Raw genomic sequence first — 21,701 nt, forward strand, 5'->3', positions numbered from 1 at the left:
CTTTGCTCACAATAATAGAGTAGACTTGGACGCATAGAGTTCGTCGTCTATCGATCGCCATTCAGTGAAAATGGAGTTGAATACGATCGAAGAAAGTCAAAGTCTTGGATTGCATCCCTTATAGAGAGAGAGAGAGAGAGAGAGAGAGAGAAAGAGAGAGAGAGAAGGGAGGGAGAGGGACGAAGAAGGGAGAAAGAGTTAGCCTCGTTATTATTTTTAACATTTTTTTCTGCAAAGTACTATGCTGTAATCTGAAAAAATATCGTTCCGACATTACATGTTCTTATCATTGAAACCCAATCGTCTCGAATATTTTAAGCGAGAACTAGTTTAAGAATACATCGTTAAAATCACTATTCGTGAAAAGTGTTGTGTGCACTATGGAATAAATCGTTCGCGATAAGGTACGAAACAAGCTTACGGCGTACTTTCCTCAAGAAATTTATTTAACTGAAGAATTTAAACGAGGTCACTAGCCATTATGCGGGTCAACTTTTACACAATTTCAAGAACGAATGTATATGGGCATCTTATCCGGGAAATTTCCTTTATTTGACCTTATTGTTGCAATAATTGCAACAATTATTTAACAATTTAAATTATACAATAATCTAAATTATACAATAATATAAACAGAAATGATAAATGTATCTTAAGAAGTTATATTTTCGCAAAAACCGCGCGAATACTTCATTCCTTTAAAATTGCATTCTCTCATGATTCCAACACTGTTGAACGTCCAACAGTATCTAATGATAACAGTGGTCATCGTGTGTGATAAATTGCAAAATGAATCCGATATACATGTTGTAATAATATAAACATTTTACAAGATGCATCTTATAAAGAGTATTTCAAATCAATATCAGGGAGGTCAAAAAGATGATATTCAAATAGATTTATTTTATCACCTTTCGACCAAAAATTGGACTGAAGCAACTTTGAAGATCGGAGATTGTGTAATAAATTGCAAAATGAATTCGATATACATGTTGTAATAATATAAAAATTTTACAAGGTGCATCTTATAAAGAGCGTTTCAAATCAATATCAGGGAGATCAAAAAGATGATATTCAAATAAATTTATTTTATCACCTTTGGTCGACCAAAAATTGGACTAAAGCAACTTTGAAGATCGAAGATTGTGTAATAAATTGCAAAATGAATTCGATATACATGTTGTAATAATATAAAAATTTTACAAGGTGCATCTTATAAAGAGTATTTCAAATCAATATCAGAGAGGTCAAAAAGATGATATTCAAATAAATTTATTTTATCACCTTTGGTCGACCAAAAATTGGACTCAAGCAACTTTGAAGATCGAAGATTGTGTAATAAATTGCAAAATGAATTCGATATACATGTTGTAATAATATAAAAATTTTACAAGGTGCATCTTATAAAGAGTATTTCAAATCAATATCAGGGAGGTCAAAAAGATGATATTCAAATAAATTTATTTTATCACCTTCAGTCGACCAAAAATTGAACTGAAGCAACTTTGAAGATCGGAGATTGTAGTCGCTGTAGATGATATGGTTTGTTTGCACTTGTAGTGTTTAAGCGATATACGAAAATTAGCTGCGGACGCTGTTTTTAATATTCGCCAAGCCGCAGAGCCTCGCGTGTCGAAGGTCACACTTGAAAATAGGGAAAGGGTGGCCGTATATATTATATATGTATACTAAATGTAATCTCTGAAGGAGAAAGAGGAAAGGGGATACCATCGTCACGCGATGGTGGTCAGTCGGTTGCTTCTTCCTTCAATTAAGAAAGGTGCCTATCGAGCGGCCACTGCCGCAACAACCACACCATTAGCTTTCGCACAAGTCGTGTCGCAACCCACGCTGCAGCTGAAGCGCAAAGTCCTTGGTAGTTCCAGATGCAAAAAGTGTCTCATAATTGCTCCTCTTAATTAATTATTATTTGCAATTTTGTTCATATCGCTGCAACAATTTGTGCTATGTTTCGCGCGAAAATAAAATGCTAAGGTGTTTTGGGAAGAACTTACGTAATACAATGTGTATAAATTATATGCATATGATATAACTTTAATTCGTACTAATTAAAATATAATTAATATATAATATGTGTAAATTGTGTAATTACTCGTACATCTGAGTACATTGTGTGCAAAATATCTTATTCATCGTACAATTATATTCATCCTACCTACTTTGAATCCTTCGCACATTTACCGTGCGTGACTCATACTCGGACACGATACTCTGCAAATTCGATCGATACGCGAATCACTATTTGTCGTCGTATCGCTAACGTATAAAAGTTATTCACATGTATAAATTATTACAAAAATTTTTATTACAAATGATATTTATTATACAAATTATTTTTAATGTATGCCTTGCTATTAATTAAATTTTTGATATTTTTTCTGACAATTCTTTTTTCAACAAAAATTGCCTTTTAATGATCTTTTAATATATTTATAAGAAATATTTTATGTAATGTAATATATATTTTTACGAAATTCTAAAGATATATTTCTTTCATTTCTCGATCAACTTATTTCGCAAAAATAGAATTTTATTTTCTTTTCTCTTTTCTGAGCTAATTGAAGTTGAGACATGACTGAAAATCAATAACAACGTGCCATTTTCGCGATCATTTTTGCTGATAATACAAAGGCGAAGTGATATTTGAGACAGAAAAACTATTTTGATTTCTATAAAACATGACATTCTCTTGACGTATAAACGTGTTTCGATGTGTAATCCATTGCTGCCGATTTTATATAACGATAATTATTTTATGATTTTATCAATGTTGTAGGAACAAGCCGAAAACTTTCGCTTTCGACCACTGTTTTTATTCCCTGGAACCTGGAACGGAGAATTTTGCGAGTCAAGAGGTCGTTTTCGATGCCTTGGGCCGTGATATTTTGGACAATGCATTTCAGGGTTACAACGCCTGTATATTTGCCTACGGACAAACCGGTATGTATTCGAGTTGGAATTTCACTTCAGCTATTATTGTTCTTGCGACAATTCAGGGCTTTGAAATCAAGTATTTTAAAAACGTGGGGCGATAGAAATGATGCGGCAGTTAATCGCACAAGCAGAGTGTAATGCGGCAAATAATGCAATTAGTCGGTTGGTTGGGTCGTCGATAAACGATTGATTTTCTCGGGGACAAGACATTGACCTACGACGCAAAACAAAGCAACAACAAGCTCTTTATATAGCAATCTACATATGCAAAAGAAGAGGCACGAGAGGAAAAATTCGCAGCTCAATGATTAAGAGCAGTTGCCCAGAAAACGAAAGACAGAAGAGGTTCCATTTCTGTGGCAATCGCATCCATTGAGCGAGATTCCAACATCGCTCTGGAGTCGTATTACTATACAACCGTGTTAAGTAGCGGCATTAAGTGTGAGGTTTGGATAGCTCCAGTGGTTAAGAGCAGTTGCCCAGAAAGCGAACGACTCGGATTCGATTTCTGATCCAGCCACTTGCCCCTCACATATATTTCTAGTCTACATATTGTTTACTAACAATTATTTGTTGGGTTGAAAAATGTGTGCATGCTCTACACACATATACATTAGTATCACTGCTACGGATGGATTGCTATTCTGTCACTTGTTGACCGAGTCAGCGTAGATACGCCTTATCTCCTCCCTCACATACATTCCTACCTTCATATAAAATGTAATGCTCTTATTTGTGTCATATTAATGAAAAATGGTTAGGTTTATCTTGGATTCGTCACTTGTTGCCTTATAGTTCCTCTCTTAGTGGGAACTTAGTTTGTTAAGATTAATAAATTAATATTATAAAATTCTTAACTTAATATCAGCTAGATAATACTTTAATATATCAGTTGATATCATTCTATATTCTAGCTATTTTTCGTGTGAAAAAATTTCGTGTTACTTTTTGCATCATATGTTAATGGTTTAAAATACATCACTTATTAAAGTATTATCTATTATTATAAAATTTGTACTCTTTTCTCTTAAGACTTACTGGCAATAATCATCATTTCTATAATAATAATCATATATATTGTAATTTGAACTCTATTATTATATATTTGATTGAGAAAGATGGCAATGAGAATTTTGATATAATATCGTCATTTTGTATAATATCGTCATCACATTATACGTGTCCTTGTAGGTTCCGGAAAGTCTTACACAATGATGGGTAGTGGCGACAACAAAGGGATAATACCACGCTTGTGCGACAATCTCTTTGATATGATAGCGAAACAGCAAAGTTCCGAGCTCACATACAAGGTCGAGGTTTCGTATATGGAGATCTACAACGAGAAAGTGCATGATCTCTTGGATCCAAAGCAGAACAAACAATCGCTCAAAGTCAGAGAGCACAATGTCCTGGGACCCTACGTAGACGGACTCAGTCAATTGGCGGTCACTTCTTTTCAGGTGACTTTCTTTCGCCTTCTTTCCATTATTAGATAGTTGTGAATAATTTTGCCGAAAACGTATATTAAAAATGTATATTATTATTCATTCATTCACGAATTGAATTAGTATTCATTCAATTATTATTCATTCATTCCGAATTCAACTGATGTTAGGATATCGACAATCTTATGGCGGAAGGTAACAAGTCGCGGACGGTCGCTGCGACGAATATGAATTCCGAGAGCTCTCGTTCGCACGCCGTATTCTCGGTAATCCTCACGCAAACACTAACTGATTCGAAAAGCGGGGTCAGCGGCGAAAAGGTCTCGCGGATGAGTTTAGTGGATTTAGCTGGGAGTGAAAGGGCTGTGAAAACTGGAGCAGTGGGTGATAGACTTAAAGAAGGAAGCAATATTAACAAGTAAATATCTTTCGAACCTCGTAGAAATTTTCTTCCATTAATGTTAAAATGAGAAGCGTAACTAAGATTGACTTATAATAGGTCCCTAACGACGTTGGGTCTAGTCATTTCGAAATTGGCGGATCAGAATTCCGTCAACAACAACAAGAAGAAGGATAATTTTGTACCGTACAGAGATTCGGTCCTTACATGGCTCTTGAAGGTATATTTTTCTCTTTCCCGTCTGTGCCTCTTTTCGATTGTCGGATACATCTGATGAAATTTTTAGGATAATCTTGGTGGCAATAGTAAAACTGTTATGGTGGCCACTATATCGCCGGCCGCAGACAATTATGAAGAAACGTTATCGACTCTCCGCTACGCCGATAGAGCGAAGAGGATAGTCAATCACGCCGTAGTTAATGAAGATCCTAATGCCAGAATTATTCGTGAACTCAGACAAGAAGTTGAAACCTTAAAGGAAATGTTGTTACATGCCACAGTAAGAGAATCTTTCTTTATACTTGATTATATATATATTATATATATATTTAAATAAATATAATTGTATACGTAAACTTGTTTAATTATTCAGGGATCGATCGTCGGCCAACAACGCACAGACATTACGGAAAAGTTATCGGAATCGGAACGATTGATGAAGGAAATGTCACAAACATGGGAAGAGAAACTAGTGAAGACCGAGAGACTGCAGCATGAAAGGCAACAAGCTCTCGAGAAGATGGGAATAAGTGTACAAGCGTCCGGCATTCAAGTAGAGAAGAATAAATACTACTTGGTTAATTTAAACGATGATCCAAGTATGAACGAATTATTGGTTTATTATCTCAAAGTGAGTAATATATGTATATATTATTAACTATATACTTGTCACGTTTATATTTGTCTTGCATATTGATGATAATTCAATTCTGTCTGAATTTCAGGAAAGGACTCTCGTAGGCGGTCGTTCGGCTAAGACAGAACAGGATATTCAATTGCATGGCTTGGGTATACTACCGGAACATTGCGTTATCACGATAGAAGAATCAGGTCTGTATATGACGCCGTTGAATGGTGCTCGATGCTTTGTCAACGGTACGCAAGTCGTAGACAAGACTCTATTACAACATGGCGATAGAATCGTTTGGGGAAACCATCATTTCTTCAGAGTGAACTGTCCAAGGAGCGCTACAGGTGCGATTCAATTTCATAATAAATACATATATATTGATTTTATAATAAGAAAGAATATTGATTTCACGAAGCACAAACAAATAACACGTATATTTCGGTATCGCCGTATTCTATTCTGTAGCAATCAATAGCGAACCGCAAACTCCCGCACAGAACATCGATTACAACTTTGCCAGAGAGGAGCTTATGCTTAACGAACTTTCAAACGATCCGATTCAACGGGCAATTGCAAGGCTGGAGAAGCAACACGAGGAAGATAAGCAAGTACGTATTTTATTGCATCGCTTTAATAAGCATCGGACTAACAAAACACATACTTATATCTATTGTACATATTGAAGGTCGCTCTTGAAAAGCAGCGACAGGAATACGAACGACAGTTTCAACAGCTGCGCAACATATTATCTCCCTCTACGCCGTATTCGCCTTATGTACCATATGATCCTCTGAGAGGTAGTCAAAGCGGAAAGCTCCCGGCTTGCACACCAACGACGCAAATGCGCGTCGAGAAGTGGGCACAGGAACGAGACGAGATGTTCAAGCGGAGTTTGGGTCAATTGAAGACGGACATTTTAAAAGCCAATGCGTTGGTACAGGAGGCTAATTTCCTCGCGGAAGAAATGGGCAAACAGACGAAATTTAGCGTCACCCTACAGATTCCTCCGAATAATCTAAGTCCAAATAGAAAGGTAAACTAGCGGAACTAAATTATTACTTCTTTTATATAGCATCTTTTTAAAGCATTATTTTTGCTCATCATTCGTATGCAATTTTTTATTATTTACAAGCTTATTCAATTTAATTATGTATAATTATAGTCACTTATAAGTTTTTATTTTTATCGATTCATTTTACATATCTTTACAATTACTATTAATTGTGTATGTTACTTTTCTTTTTTATCTTTACTTTTATTTTTCTTTTCTGTTTTTTTTAATTTGTTCTGTTTTTTTTAAATTTATGTTTTTTTGTTTTTTTTCACACTCTTCGATATGTAGAGTGTATTTTTTCAGCGGGGTGCGTTTGTCAGTGAACCCGCAATTTTAGTGAAAAGAACGAATACGGGTAGTCAAGTATGGTCTATGGAAAAACTAGAAAATAAACTGGTCGATATGCGAGACATGTACGAAGAACGAAAAGATCCTCACAATTGCCAACGATTACCTGCGATTAAGGTAATACATGTGTGCACGGAATAAAAAATATTTAAATTTTTATAAAAATTTCGAAACATGTCCTTACACAAATTTTTCTCTTTATATTTTTTTTACAGGATGAATTGCCAGGAAAAACACAAGATCCATTTTACGAATCCCAGGAGAATCACAATCTTATCGGCGTCGCAAATATTTTCTTAGAAGTGCTATTCCATGACGTACGGTTAGATTATCACACTCCAATTATTAGTCAGCAAGGAGAGGTCGCTGGTCGACTGCAAGTCGAAATAAGTCGCATATCCGGGCAATTTCCTCAAGATCGAATTTGTGAGGCCGCTTCAGAATCTTCCGCGGACTCGACATCCTCCGAAGCGGACGATTATTCCGGAGGATCTAGCCACATTACTTGTCGCGTAACGATAAAACAGGCCACCGGTTTACCCCTCTCGTTAAGCCATTTTGTGTTTTGTCAATATATGTTTTGGGGTCATCCGGAACCGATAGTGGTACCGCCTATGGTAAACGCCGAACTATCCAATTCGAACTGCATCATCGGACAGAGGGATTCGTTGGCATTTAAGTTTGATCATACAAAGGATTTCACCATACCCATTACAGAGGAATTTATGGAACATGCCTCAGGTAAAATTTATATGTTTTTGTATCTATGTGTGTTATTGTTTTCATGCAGGAATAGATGATTGCTTCAGTTACTCATGCTGTTTGTCGTGTATATAGAGGGAGCGTTGAGTATAGAAGTATGGGGCCATCGCAGCGCAGGTTTCTCGCGTAGTAAACCTGGATGGGAAGTGGAACAACAACAATTGGCAAAAGCTAGATCGCTCGCTGACCGATGGTCGGAATTAACGAGAAAGATCGAATTGTGGGTGGAAATACAAGAACTCAACGAGCAGGGAGAATATTCGCCCGTCGAAGTCACAATGAAGCAAGACACGTGTACAGGTAAGAATGTTTACAATTATTATGTTTGTAACATGTTGAAATATCGTTTTACTTATTTATTGTTGAATAATTATTGATTTTGTTTCTTAGGTGGCATTTATCAACTTCGGCAAGGCCAACAACGTCGGATACAAGTACGAGTAAAACCGGTACAAAATTCCGGAACCCTACCGATTATCTGTCAATCGATATTGAATATAGCCGTTGGAAGCGTATCCGTACGAAATCGACTACAAATTCCGTTAGATAGCTATCAAGACGAGGACCTGAGTATATTAAGAGAAAAATGGAGCGACGCTTTAATGAGAAGACGACAGTACCTTGATCAACAGATTCAGAAACTCATTAATAAACAAGGTATTATCTCGATGAAAAATCTATATACATAAAAATTTATTTTTCTTCTATCTATTTGTCGTTCACACATTCTTTTTCCATTTTTGCATATTTCTGTAGATAAAACGGAACAAGATATGGAGCGAGAACAAAGTCTAGTCGATCAGTGGGTTAGTCTTACGGAAGAACGGAATGCTGTTCTGGTTCCTGCGGCAGGCTCAGGTATTCCCGGTGCTCCTGCCGATTGGACTCCTCCTGCAGGGATGGAACCTCATATCCCCGTATTATTCCTCGATCTCAATGGTATTGCAAAAAAAATATGCATGTACATATACATACACAATATATATATCGATATGTTTAATTTATACATCCATCTTGATAATCATTATACAGCTGATGATCTCTCAACGCATCAATCGGGAGAGGAAGTATCAGTGACAGGATTGAACTCGATTCTACCTAAGGAACATGGAAATAAATTTTATAATCTACCGATTATTCGGCATTTAGAGAAAGACGTATGTGCCATCGCCGCTTGGGATTCTAGTATACATGATAACGTACATCTTAACAGAGTGACTGATGGTATTTTTTAGTTCTTAACATTTGTTACGATCAAACAATTAGCAATCTATGACTTCTACTATATAATGATTTCTCATTTTCAGCCAACGAAAGGGTGTTTTTAATCTTAAAGACTACTGTTCGCTTGTCGCATCCAGCACCGATGGATCTTGTGTTGCGGAAAAGATTAGCTTTAAATATATACAAGAGGCAGAGTATCACGGATAGAATTTTCAAGAGAATCGTTCGAATCGATTGCTTAATACAAACCGGCGTCACCTACGAGGTAGTTTCAAACATACCAAAAGCGAGCGAAGAGCTAGAAGATCGCGAGAGCCTGGCGCAAATTGCTGCCAGTGGCGAAGATAATAGTTTATGCGACGGAGAAACGTATATAGGTGAGAATGATAAAAATCATAATTATATTCCGAGAGTATCCTAAAATCTCTCCATATTAATCATGATTTTTTTATCACATTTCTATAGAAAAATATACTCGCGGGGTCTCAGCTGTCGAAAGTATATTAACATTGGACCGATTACGACAAAGTGTTGCTGTAAAAGAATTGTTACAAGCACAAGGGCAGCCACTGATGCGCAAAACTGCAAGTGTTCCAAACTTCTCACAGGTATTATTACCCCTTTGATGTATTGGATGTACTATATATATTTTTTTAAATTTTATAATTTGCTGTTCTTTATATAAATTTTATCGAATAAATTTTACAACATTTCTCACAAAGCCTCTCTTTTAACCTTCCATTATCAAAACATCAACTAATTTCTACTGAAATATTATCTCTTATTCTATCTCAATTTGAAAACTTCTAATTTTTTTTATTTTTTGCATGTTTTGTATTTTCTTCTCTATCTATTTAATCCTTTTTTAATTTCTTATCTATTTAATCCTTTTTTAATTTCATCACGTATATAAATTCAATAAAAAGATTTTCATTGTATTTATAGATTATGAGATTCGATACATCGATGGACTCGTTGAATGTTACTCGTTCGGAAAGCGTAACAGATCTTAATTCGGAAATGAATGGTCTCCCACATCCGCGACGCGCATCCATAGGTCACGCAAGAAATGACGAAAACTTCATATCTGCACCGCCAAAGCCATTTGGAATTGGTAAGCATATCTTTTATTTATTTTATATTAATGTCAGAATCACATAAATGAATAGAGATAGACACATATTCTATGATTTCTTAATTTTGTATATGCATCTCTCTCTACATACATTTTAAATTATTAGATTTATGCTGTCATTGTTAAGTGCAAAAATATGAGAAATATATTTTCATAGCTTATAATATGTTATGCTTGTAAAGCAGGATTGTTTATGAAATCATAGAAAGAGAAAGATCACAAATAGATATCGTGATACACAGCTCCATTCATCCATTCATGGACATGCGTTCATTCATTCATGTAATCACTCATAATCATTCGTAGTAATCCATTTCATTTTCAAAAGATACATAGATATTTCTCCAAGAAATCTATAACATTTAAATATAATATTAAGAAAAACAATTTTTATAAAACATGCTCTTGGCTAATATACAAAAATGCTGTTAAATTTATTGTTAGAGATGGATTACTTCTAATAAAAAAAAATCAATAAGTTTTAATATGATTTTACTTTAGATCTCAAATATTTATATGCAAACTCGTCGTATATATTGAATGCAATATTTAGTTTGCTTAAGTCACTAAAATTTTTAAATTAATGCTTAAATAAATTTAATAGCATCGTGTTTTCTTTTTAATAGGGACTTTAGTTTTAGATTAAATTTTTATTTATGTTGAAATCACATTTCATTGCAATGATTTGCTTTTATGAGTTTTCAATGAAAAATCAGTAATTTGTTTCTGAAATGTGGCTTATGCAGTGTTTTCGATATTTCACTTTGGCTATGACGGTTTATATTTTCCCTATCCTAGTTTTGATTGTCTCAAGCTCCACTCGGGATGTTAATTTTATAATCATAAAAAATCATTTTACTTTTTTGAAATTCATATCATTCATCATTAGTGTGTGCTCTTTATGTGTGTGTCTGCAAGATTTCTATTGATTTTAGATTATAAAGGCATAAAATATTGATTACTCTATGAAATTTATAAAAATAAAAAAAAGTCATGAATAACATAAATTATAGAAAAAAAAAATGAAACAAATATTGTATAAAATATTAATGACACACTTTAAAGGGTTTACTGCTATCATTTAAGATAATTGATTAAGCTCACATCACTTGAAAATATTTGATATATAACTTCAATTTCATTATTAATATAATCACTACACTAAAATTTTTTATTATAATTCTAGCTTCTGTCATATTGTTATGTCATCGAGCTATGTTCAACTTGATAATTCACATGACTTTAGTGTGTATTCGCCATATATATATAAATGTATTATGTATATAAATAAATAAATATATTTAATATATTTATATATATAATCTCATAAAAATTTTAAAAATATTCACTTTATAACACAAAGATAGTTGAGCATGGTAAAATTTACTCTCCCAAAATTTGCCTAGTGTTTTAGCAGCTACATTTAAGCGCGCTCCACCACTTATTATACAATAAATAAAACACCAACAAACTTTGATTAATGAATTCTACAGCAAAATTAATGAATGTCAACTAATTAATGTATGCAACTAATCTGTTCCTCTGTTTAACTCTACGTCTACTACTTCTACAACTATTTCGGCCCACGCAAGGCTCCATTCTCAACTCAGGTAAAATGGAGTCTTGATTTGATATTTAATTGATGCCATATTGTGGCAATGACAATTAGTACATATGTCTCGTGAGTGGTTGAGTCTGTTTGTCTTTTTGTTTCAAAGTTCGTCTTATAGTATATATCAGAGAGACATTATTTGTAATAGTAATGTTCAGAATAAGAATGCGTTTTGAGGGTCAGTATATGTTTCCGTAAGTGTCACTTGTTCGATTGTTTAGTTGACTTAAAAAGAGTTTAGCGTTACCATACCGAGAAGATTGCCTTGACGTTTTTTTTTTTCGTTTCAATTGAATGCAATTTCATTGCGTCAACATTATGTTTCAATCCCCTGCTTATTGTTAGTTTGCATGCGAATGCATTTTTTGTATACAGTTTAGTACATAAATCAACGAATTTATTTATTAAATTGTTTGCTTTTCTTATATTTTATATGGTTAATTGATATTGCTATTTTATATGTTATGGTTCACTTTGTTCAAATGTAAAATATAATATTAACAAGCAACTATGTGTGTATATGTACATACATATATGCACATGCGTGCCGTGTCGTCGCACCGTTTTGTGCCAAAGTCATCACATAGAAATCATTTTCATATATCCATATATCTATTATCATAATTCGTAATTCGATATAATTCTTAAAACCTTATTTTTTATAGCGTTTTGATAAATCAAGATGATTTCTATAATGATCCCTGATAATTTGTTAAATGTATTCTTGCGCGGACCAATTTAATTGCATTTAACAAATTAATTTATTATAAAGCGTGTAAAATAATCAATGATTGAAATGTTGCATTATATATGTGAAGAAAATTGCAACGTCTCAATCTTTATTTCATATATAGTATATAGTATATACATATATATATATATATATATATATATATATATATATATATATATAAACTTTGAATGTGCTATTGAGCAATACTCTAGGCAGGGAATAGAAAGTTTATTATAATATACATGTAAATAAATATTTGATATTTTTATAATTGATATATATTGAAACTGAGGATTATTCTGTGTCTAAACGCAAAATGATGTCATTCATATTTAAATTTATCACTCTCTTCATGATGTAAAAATAATCTATTATTATTAATCTATTATTCATTTAATTTTATCTTAATGATTTAACCGGAAAAAAGATTAAGTGGAATAAAGAGACGGAATAAATCTCTTACATGCAAGCAAAAAATGGAGTCCGGAATATGTAAAAATCAGTATTTTCGAAATAATATGATAAATATCTCCCTCTTGTTTATCTTATAAAAAGAGATTCAGTTTAAAGTCAGGGATATATTTTTATAAATGTAAAATTAACTATAGACAAAAGTAATGGAAAAGCTGAAAGATTAAGGCTTAGTTATGCATGGTATCACAATTTAAATATAGTGTAGCATGTATATGGTTAAATCATATAGTCTATATATTATTAGTTTTTATGTAATAGCATATAAAAATACATTAAAAGTCTAAATAAGATAATTACTACAATACTGCTATAATAAAATTAAACAATAAAATTACATTATTATCTTCGACTTTAAACTAATCATCTTTAAAAACTTGATTTTAAATTCATTATGCGCGTCATCGAATTATGTGCGTGGTATTCATTTATTCATTTATTATTCATCTATCATCATGAAGATAAGCGCATACATATAGACATATTTCGAACACGTGCATTTTGAATTTGCAAATGCAATGGCGAGTTATTAAAATTATTATTGAAATGAAATATCATAAAAATCAGTAAAAGGAAAGGAACACATGTATGAAATATCATAAATATTGATGTTAAAATTGATAAGACTGCGATGTGACATGAACATTTGATGGAATTTCCGTATTAGAATGCGCGTTAGATGATGTACATTATCTGTCTACTTGGTTCACTATCCAGTGTCTTGCAGGCATGATTTGTGATATATTGTAAAAATGTCTATAAAGTTCATATAAGAATCTATGAAGCTCGCCATTATGAAAAAGAACGTAATATTAATTAATCGGGAGATAAGGAAAAACAAGTATAATCAGTATATCTGTCTCCTTTCAGCGAGACCAACTTTCCTGAATCTGAACCTGAATCTCAACTCATTGACACGTCTTCAACAGTCTACCTCTGCCAAGTGTAGGTGACACGTCGTTGTCGATCATCCTTTTAAACTCATCTTTTCATAACTGATCCCAAACATGTTATCGAAAGAAAGCCAAATTAAAATAATACAGAGTGTCTACTTTTTTCTTGAAAAAATTTGAAAATTTTCAGGGATTTCTTTTTTGTACCTAGAAAAATCAAGGAATTCTCATGAAATTTTATTCTTAGGAAATTTTAAAAAATTTGAAAAAAATTGTCTTTAATAATTTTGCTCTTATAAGAGTCGGCCAATTCAATTATATTGTATATTTAAAATATAAATACATATCATCTTTCTGTTTACATATTCAATGTTTTAATAAAATATTGAATATGCCAAATATGTTCTTCATTTTTAATCTTCATTTAAAAAAAAAAAAAAAATGTTATGCAAGTAAAAAATATTTATCTCACGAAAGCTATTCAGTTCTTCAGTACATTTGCAAATCTAGCATTTGAAACTTAAATGATTTTGTGTTTTTCCTTCGTATGAATGAAAAACCCTAGAAACTACATATGATAAAAAAATTATTTTAAAAGTTTGGACCAAAGAATCTTTAAAATATCCTCTTTATCTGAAATTTTGAATAAAAATAACTGAAAGATTAAGAAATTTTTTTACAAAATTTAAATAGACACTTTAAATAATATTAATTCTCAAGAAGAATTCTAGTGTAGAAGAGAGAGCAGTAGAAGTTTGAAAGGATGAACTCGGTCATATTTATAGTGTAGTCGATTTTTTAATTTCAATTATTAGAATTAGTATAGCACATTAAAGAGTAGTGATTGGATTGATAGTAGTGATTTTTCGTTTTATTTTAGGTGTTTTATTTTAGATAGTTTGTGAATTCACATAATCACCGTTATTACTGCATTGAAAATGCAGTATACATTATTATATATGTCGAACGTTTTTTGCTTACAAAATTACCTTTTAACCATTTCGTAATTTATTTCTTTATTTCAGGCTGCATATTCTACGTTTTTTCTTTTTTTTCTTGAATTGCTTGATATCAATTATCTGAAACAAGAATTAATAATTCGCAAAACTTAAAAAGTATATCTAGATGGTTGATATCAATCACTTATATTATTATTGATGTCAGACTATTAATGTCAGAAAATATAAGTAAGCGTAGAATATGTAAGATACTTTCTGTTATATTTTGGAAATGCATGGATGATTTTTCACATTTATTTATATGTATATCAGAACCGACCTGGCACCTTTAATATAACGTTTGTGTAATTCATAAATCCACCAATATCCATCAATATATGTTAAAATAACAATATAACATATAATATATATAATGTATATTGTTAATAGCAAATTATTTTGCAGAAATAATATAATTAAAATAAAAAGTCACTATATTTATAACGGCCAGATCGGCCCTGATGTTCAACAGTATAATATGCTTGTGTTGAAAAAAATATTCTTTATCGTCAATCACATGTTATCAATTTAATTGTGTTGGTTGTAGCATCTCCAAATATAGTCAGTAGCAAACTGGGTCCTCGTATGACCACGTTGCATGAAGAAACATCAAATGTTGGAAACCAAGCGTTTACTCCCATCAATGACGATGACGAGGAGAAAAGCGACGCCGATTATTCTGAATATGAGGCATATCAGGTAATCTATATAATTCAAATGTTATCTAAATAGCAAACCAAGCCATTAATAAAATGTATGATAAATTATACTGTATATTATTATGTCAATTTGTTGATTTATTAGCAGAGTCAGCTATTATGAATGATAAAATATCCAAGTATATAATACTATCGAAATTATGTAATTGCGTTCAGGCTCCACCAAAACCGGCAAAGCCGTTAACTTCTTCACGCACACTGGATTCTTTGGTTGAATTACAATCGACCAAAATCAACACGCCAAGTATGAGTAGTAGCGGTTACGGTTCTCAGGCTGTCTCCACGACAAACTTAACGTCAGAAGATTCCATTTCCATTAAATCCATCAGCGTTGATGAGACTCCGGATCTCGAGTATCGTAATCCTATCGATAACAAAAAACCCGAGAAAATGGATAGTTCCCTCGTTGAAGAAACGCCCGAGGAATACCTGGGCGAAGTAAACTCTGCATTGGATAACTTGGATATCTCACAGAGCGCTTGTACAGAAGGTTAGTTGTTGAGGGATGATTATTTCAAACGTCCATATATTGTTTTCTGTATTATATATGTAATTTTTTTTTTTACCTTTTAGAATATACCAGAAAAAATTTGGAAGAGACAGGAGCATATGTGGATACTGACATCGATAGCCCAGTTTCTTCTACAAAGAGCGAAAGTGAAACTAATAGCAATTTGATTCATATCGAAACTCGAAAGAAAAGTACGCATGATCAGACTTTTGACGATAGGAGGAAAAGTGTAATGGAAATCAGCCAGACATCTAATTCGGGAGATGATAGTCCTACAGAGGGGACCTCGGTCGTACATACCAAACTGCCACCTGGCAAAGTGAGCATTTTATATTTTGTATTACACAATATTAATGATTTTAAAAGAGAAAGAGAATGTGTGCGTGCACAAATGTGTCATTCAAATAATTAATGCATTTTTCTTGGACTTTCAAAGACTTATAATAATTTCTTAATTTCATTTCGATTCTTTCAGGTCGTGCGAAGAAAAAAGACTTGTAGCGGTACAGGAAGGCCTACCAGTTCACAGCATAGAGCTTCGTTTCCTATGGTCCGTCCACAACTTTCCGAGAGTAAGGCTGCAGCACGTTTGGAACAAACGCTACAATCTAATATGCCATATGAAAACGGCGACAATAGTTCTTCGGAGAGAATCGATGGTACTAATTCAAACAATTTTTATTTTTCGAAAATTACTCGAATTAAGATCGCAATTTCAATTCATTTCTGTCTGAGAGATTTCTCGAGTTTTTATATTTTGAATTTTGAATTGCAAATGTGCATTACCGTATGCGCGCAACTTTTCTCTTATTAGATCTTGATTATAGAGCATTTATTTAAGAGCTTTATATATATTTTTGTAACTTTTCAAAAAATTTTTTTACAGCAGATGATGTAAGCGACAAAAGTTCGGCTTTTGGTTCAAGACACGATTTAACTCGAGTGGAAACTCTTTTACCAGACTGGGTCATTGTTGGTGAATCAGTTTTGGTTCGTCCTTACAGTTATTCCGGAGTCATAGCATATGTTGGCCCCACAGAATTTGCATCTGGAACTTGGATAGGAGTTGAACTTGACGCTCCAACTGGTGCTAATAATATATATAATTTTCTTATAATAACTTTATTACTTTTCAACCACAGATTATATAAGGTATGTCTTCTATAATGTTTCAGGCAAGAATGATGGTGCTGTTAATGGTCATAGATACTTTACCTGTAGGCCAAAATGTGGTATATTTGTTAAAGTGGATAAGTTAATTCAAGATAGACGGGGACGAGCGCTTAGAAGCTACACCAAGCAGGAACCTGTACCAGCACCATCCGCGTTAATGCGCAGGAGCGTTAGCAAGGGTAACTTTGCGTTAAATATTTTATGACATAAGTACGTCACTATTCAAGCGATATTTATTAAGAAAATATTGTCTCTCTTATAGGGGAAGGCTTACATTCCTTGCACCGAAGTCGTAGTCGAGGAGAAGGCCTCTCTACAGCAGGTACACTACGTTCTTTTTCACGCGGCAAATAAACGAATCGTACAGCTTCGACATTACTTCATGTTGGTAAAAGCCACTACATAAGTATCCTAATTGCTGCATGCCTATGATATGTGTAGCAGCAATGTTTCAGTCCTTTAGACATTTATAGGGCAGCTATTGATTATTCTCAAAGTAATACTTGAAATATTAGGTCATTAATGTGTTATAACCCATACACGAAGTGGGTTGTTTTCGACTCGGATCATGCTGCGTAAGTGGTGTATCTACTTTCGAGAAGATGGTGATCGATACATTGTCGTTATGTATCGAAAGTCAGCAATGTTTATTCATTTATGAGCATTCCACAATTTTAATCACGACTGGAAGCATTTGTTTCACGCGAGAGGAAAGAGCATAATTGTGTGCGATTTAATTGTACATTTTAAAGGAATCAAAAGTCAATGTGACATCTTTTCTTTTACTCTGTGTATGTCAATCCGAGATATGTGACGATTACAATTTCATGTACATATTCCATGTAACAGTACACATATTTTGCATTTATGAAATCGGTCCGTGTTGACGCGATGGATACGATAATAATAAATCGATTTAAATATTGGCTTTTTCATACATCATCATTGGATTATACACTTTCCAAAATTACCTCATGGTAATTACACACTTTTGGAGAAGTGCCCAATGAAACGACGAAAATGTCAAAAGACACTTTACATATATTTTACCGCGTTGTGTAGATTATTTAAAGATTTTATATGTATACAATTGTTTCATATATTGTATTTTTTTAGCGCGATTATGTATGTTAAGTTCCTTTTTATTGTAACATACATCTCTTCTCACCGTTACCCTATTACACGAATATGACACACGTTAATTTATACATTCTAAATGCATATTGCATTTTTGGAAATTGCAAACTGATCCTTAAATGCCGTAGTTAATTGATTTAAGAGACAAGTTGCAAATGTCCAAAGATACAACGTCCAAGTTGTCAACGTCGAGTCGCAATATTAGGTTTAGGTAGTAGAAAAACTATATAATATATATATATATATATAGATAAATGAGCTTGCTTTATTGTATTAATTGCATAGCTATATATTCATTCGATTTTTTGATGAACGTCTGGGTTGCCGACGTCTCACTTTACGTCTACGGACATGGCAACATAAACATTAGCAAATAATCTATACACATTTCATATTTCTCTTTAACATGATTCGCGCATTATCAAGTAACAGTTATTCCCATTTTGAGAAATTAAATTTATCTTTATTCCAAAAGCTACTACACATAATCACGACCCAAAATGATGAGAATTGTTAGATTTCCCTCTTAATTCATGGAATAGATTGTGTCGTAAAAAAGGAATACGAAGAAAAAGATAAAAAATAAGCACTTAACGACTTAAGGTTACTCGGTAACATTTGCCCAAATTGTGAAAACAACTCCTCTGTCCAATTAGAACAATACTTATATTATCAATAATGAATATATATTGCTGTATGTAATATTTATTGAATATAATAATAATCGCCACGTGCGGCACAGTGTTTCCTTAACGTGACAGGCAATTGCACCGTTTTTATATAAATGACAATTACCTCCACGAGAAGGAAACATTGTAACCTTGCAAGGCATCTGTCCATTTTTGGTAATCGAGATTGTTGAGGAAGAAACACAAATTATAAGACTCCACATGTCAGAATGATGCTTGCCCGGCATGCAATAATGTTAATAAATTCTTTGTTTTGATTATACGTTCTCGATTATACGTTTTTGCATTATTATATCGCAATCGACATTTACATTGTTTTAAACGCATTGAAATTCGTATATCACTTGCAAAATAAACTTTGTTTCTTCTCTCTCTACTTGAAAGATAGTGCGACGTAAAATCTCTAATAAAGTCATGTACGATTTTCACTGTATTTTACACATAACAAAAACTATTGAATTATATGTCTTTTAATTCTTTATAAACATAGCAAAAAAATAAAGTTGTTTTATCTCACAATACATACACACACATATATATACATATACCTAAGGAGAAAGAAAAAATGCGAAAAAATATATAAATTAAATGGAAATTGGAAAAACAGTACATCTCAACAATAGTCAAGGAAGACTAAGATTTTTTTTTTAAATCGTGGCCTTATAGGAGGTTAACGTTAAATGATTATCACATTATGTTATCAGAAAAATCGTTCGGAAAATTGCAGTGGAGCATCTAGCATTGACAGAGCTTACACAGCCTATTCCATCCCGCAATAAGACAATGTCCATTTTTACCGTTATAATCTAAAAATAATTGTTCACGCTATACTTTGTACCCTAAATATGATTCTAGAATATAATATTTTCGACCAATCGCGCGATTTTACCTCTGGAAGATTTCCGAGTTTGACATTATCAAACGCGATCGCTCTGCAAATGACACGCGTTCACGGTCCAAGTTCCAAAGAATCGCACAGGAGGGTCCACATGATCAAAATCGAGTCTCCTAACTATGGCTGTGAAATTAACCGATGTTTTGCTATTTACGCTGCTTTTCCTCGATTTTTTTTATCCTCGTGCTAAAATATTACACGTATCGAATTATGCGCTCATTTTCGTGATTCTCTTCTCTTTAAATAGGGTGTCTACTCCCTGGAAAAAATATGAAAAGCTTAATCGGAATTGTCAGAGATTTCTTTTGTACTTGAAAAATCAAGGAATTTTACTGGGATGAAATTTTATTGGGATACAATTTTTTTAAAAAATTTGCTCTTATATTGTAAGCCAAGTTCTGAATTATATATTTAAAATAGATTACAAATATATGTATTTCTGTTTATATATTCAATGTCTTAACAAAATGTTATTTTAAAAATTGAAATTGTGAAAATTTTATTTAAAAAAATTAAATTTTTAGAAAAAGCTGGCATTTTGAAAATATCTGGAGGATCAAGGAATTTTTTTACAAGATTTGAGCAGACACCCTGTTAAAATAACGCGAAATATCAAAACGCTCTCGAACGCGATTAATTACGCTGCCGATTAATTAGGTAAATCATGAAGATTACAGCTCGAGCAATTTAATTTTCGATCGTGATTTTCTATGTAAGAGAAAACAAAATATATAAAAAAAAGCATGAAGCACATCGGACAAATTTAAGGATCGTAAGCCGATAAGACGACAGCGAGGACGATCTTATTTTTGTGATTGATAATGATTGATTTGACATAAAGTTACTTTATATAAATTATATTAAAAATTTTTCTCAAAACATATTTCTACCTACTAATAAATATTTTATGTGTTTTATATTATTTGTCGCGTTATATATGTATTAAATGTATACATATTATACGTTTTACATTTCATGTGTAGCAAGAAACTACAATATTAATTCTATCTTTACTTCTTTAGTGATTCAAATTTTTCTCGAAGCGTCTTATCGATCGCGTTTGTCAAGCGGCTGCGCTTAAATATTGTCAATTAAGCGAAAAAGTGCAAGAGTGCGTAATCTTGAATTCGGAACTCTTCTGTAAACCAGTTTTCACAGTGAGACTGTTCGGACGCGATCATATTAATGTAAAATCTACACACATGTATATGTACAACATAAGTCTCGAGATTGGTGTTATATTTTAATGTAATGTATAAGAAAAAAAAAGAAAAAAAGAGAAGAGAAGCATATATATATATATAACGGGAAAATAACAAAGAGAATATGTGTACGAAGAAAGTGACGAAACACATCTTAATTCGTTACGTTTATCGGTTATCACGGTAACATAAGGAAAATTAGCAGTGTGTATATTTGCTTCATATATCTCTTCTTCTCAGTTATTCTAATCGCATTAAATAGATTTATCAAAGCGGCACTATACATATATGTTAGGTCCACGACACTCGCGCGCGTTCGACTTGATGTAGTTACATACGATTATCACACAAATCGTGATATCAAACATGGCTATCTCTTTCACAGCTGAGAAAATTAAAAAAAAAAATCACTTGCTAGAGACGCCACGTTTTTGTGCCGAATCCGTTTGATCCATGTTTTCTCTCGTGTATGTGCATCATATAAAATCCTCTATT

General features: G+C 32.8%; 1 protein-coding gene across 6 annotated transcripts in view; it reads left to right on the forward strand.

Moving 5' to 3' along the window:
- Nucleotides 1–19,628, forward strand: part of LOC145976455 (kinesin-like protein KIF13A) — a 31,013-nt gene extending 11,385 nt beyond the window's left edge. Inside the window, exons 3-29 of one of the 6 annotated variants that reach the window (XM_083107559.1) lie at nt 2,798–2,961; nt 4,147–4,415; nt 4,571–4,818; nt 4,900–5,020; nt 5,087–5,299; nt 5,393–5,650; nt 5,745–5,994; nt 6,116–6,258; nt 6,336–6,683; nt 6,993–7,169; nt 7,268–7,793; nt 7,890–8,114; nt 8,205–8,471; nt 8,571–8,753; nt 8,847–9,038; nt 9,122–9,415; nt 9,504–9,646; nt 9,984–10,152; nt 11,766–11,783; nt 13,860–13,934; nt 15,428–15,579; nt 15,756–16,089; nt 16,173–16,429; nt 16,586–16,769; nt 17,000–17,197; nt 17,286–17,462; nt 17,546–19,628. In XM_083107559.1, coding sequence (XP_082963685.1) covers nt 2,798–2,961; nt 4,147–4,415; nt 4,571–4,818; nt 4,900–5,020; nt 5,087–5,299; nt 5,393–5,650; nt 5,745–5,994; nt 6,116–6,258; nt 6,336–6,683; nt 6,993–7,169; nt 7,268–7,793; nt 7,890–8,114; nt 8,205–8,471; nt 8,571–8,753; nt 8,847–9,038; nt 9,122–9,415; nt 9,504–9,646; nt 9,984–10,152; nt 11,766–11,783; nt 13,860–13,934; nt 15,428–15,579; nt 15,756–16,089; nt 16,173–16,429; nt 16,586–16,769; nt 17,000–17,197; nt 17,286–17,462; nt 17,546–17,637 — 5,677 coding nt within the window. In that variant the 3' untranslated portion in view covers nt 17,638–19,628. Of the gene's footprint in view, nt 1–2,797; nt 2,962–4,146; nt 4,416–4,570; nt 4,819–4,899; nt 5,021–5,086; nt 5,300–5,392; nt 5,651–5,744; nt 5,995–6,115; nt 6,259–6,335; nt 6,684–6,992; nt 7,170–7,267; nt 7,794–7,889; nt 8,115–8,204; nt 8,472–8,570; nt 8,754–8,846; nt 9,039–9,121; nt 9,416–9,503; nt 9,647–9,983; nt 10,153–11,765; nt 11,784–13,859; nt 13,935–15,427; nt 15,580–15,755; nt 16,090–16,172; nt 16,430–16,585; nt 16,770–16,996; nt 17,198–17,285; nt 17,463–17,545 lie in introns of all 6 variants that reach the window. The other 5 variants (XM_083107560.1, XM_083107558.1, XM_083107561.1 and 2 more) reach the window with 5 other exon arrangements.
- The last annotated feature ends 2,073 nt before the right edge of the window (nt 19,629–21,701 follow it).

The sequence above is a fragment of the Camponotus vicinus genome, unplaced genomic scaffold, assembly GCF_025532165.1.
Source record: "Camponotus vicinus isolate PSW18456_S1 unplaced genomic scaffold, iyCamVici1.0 SCAF_8, whole genome shotgun sequence".
NCBI classification, from domain to species: Eukaryota; Metazoa; Arthropoda; class Insecta; order Hymenoptera; family Formicidae; genus Camponotus; species Camponotus vicinus.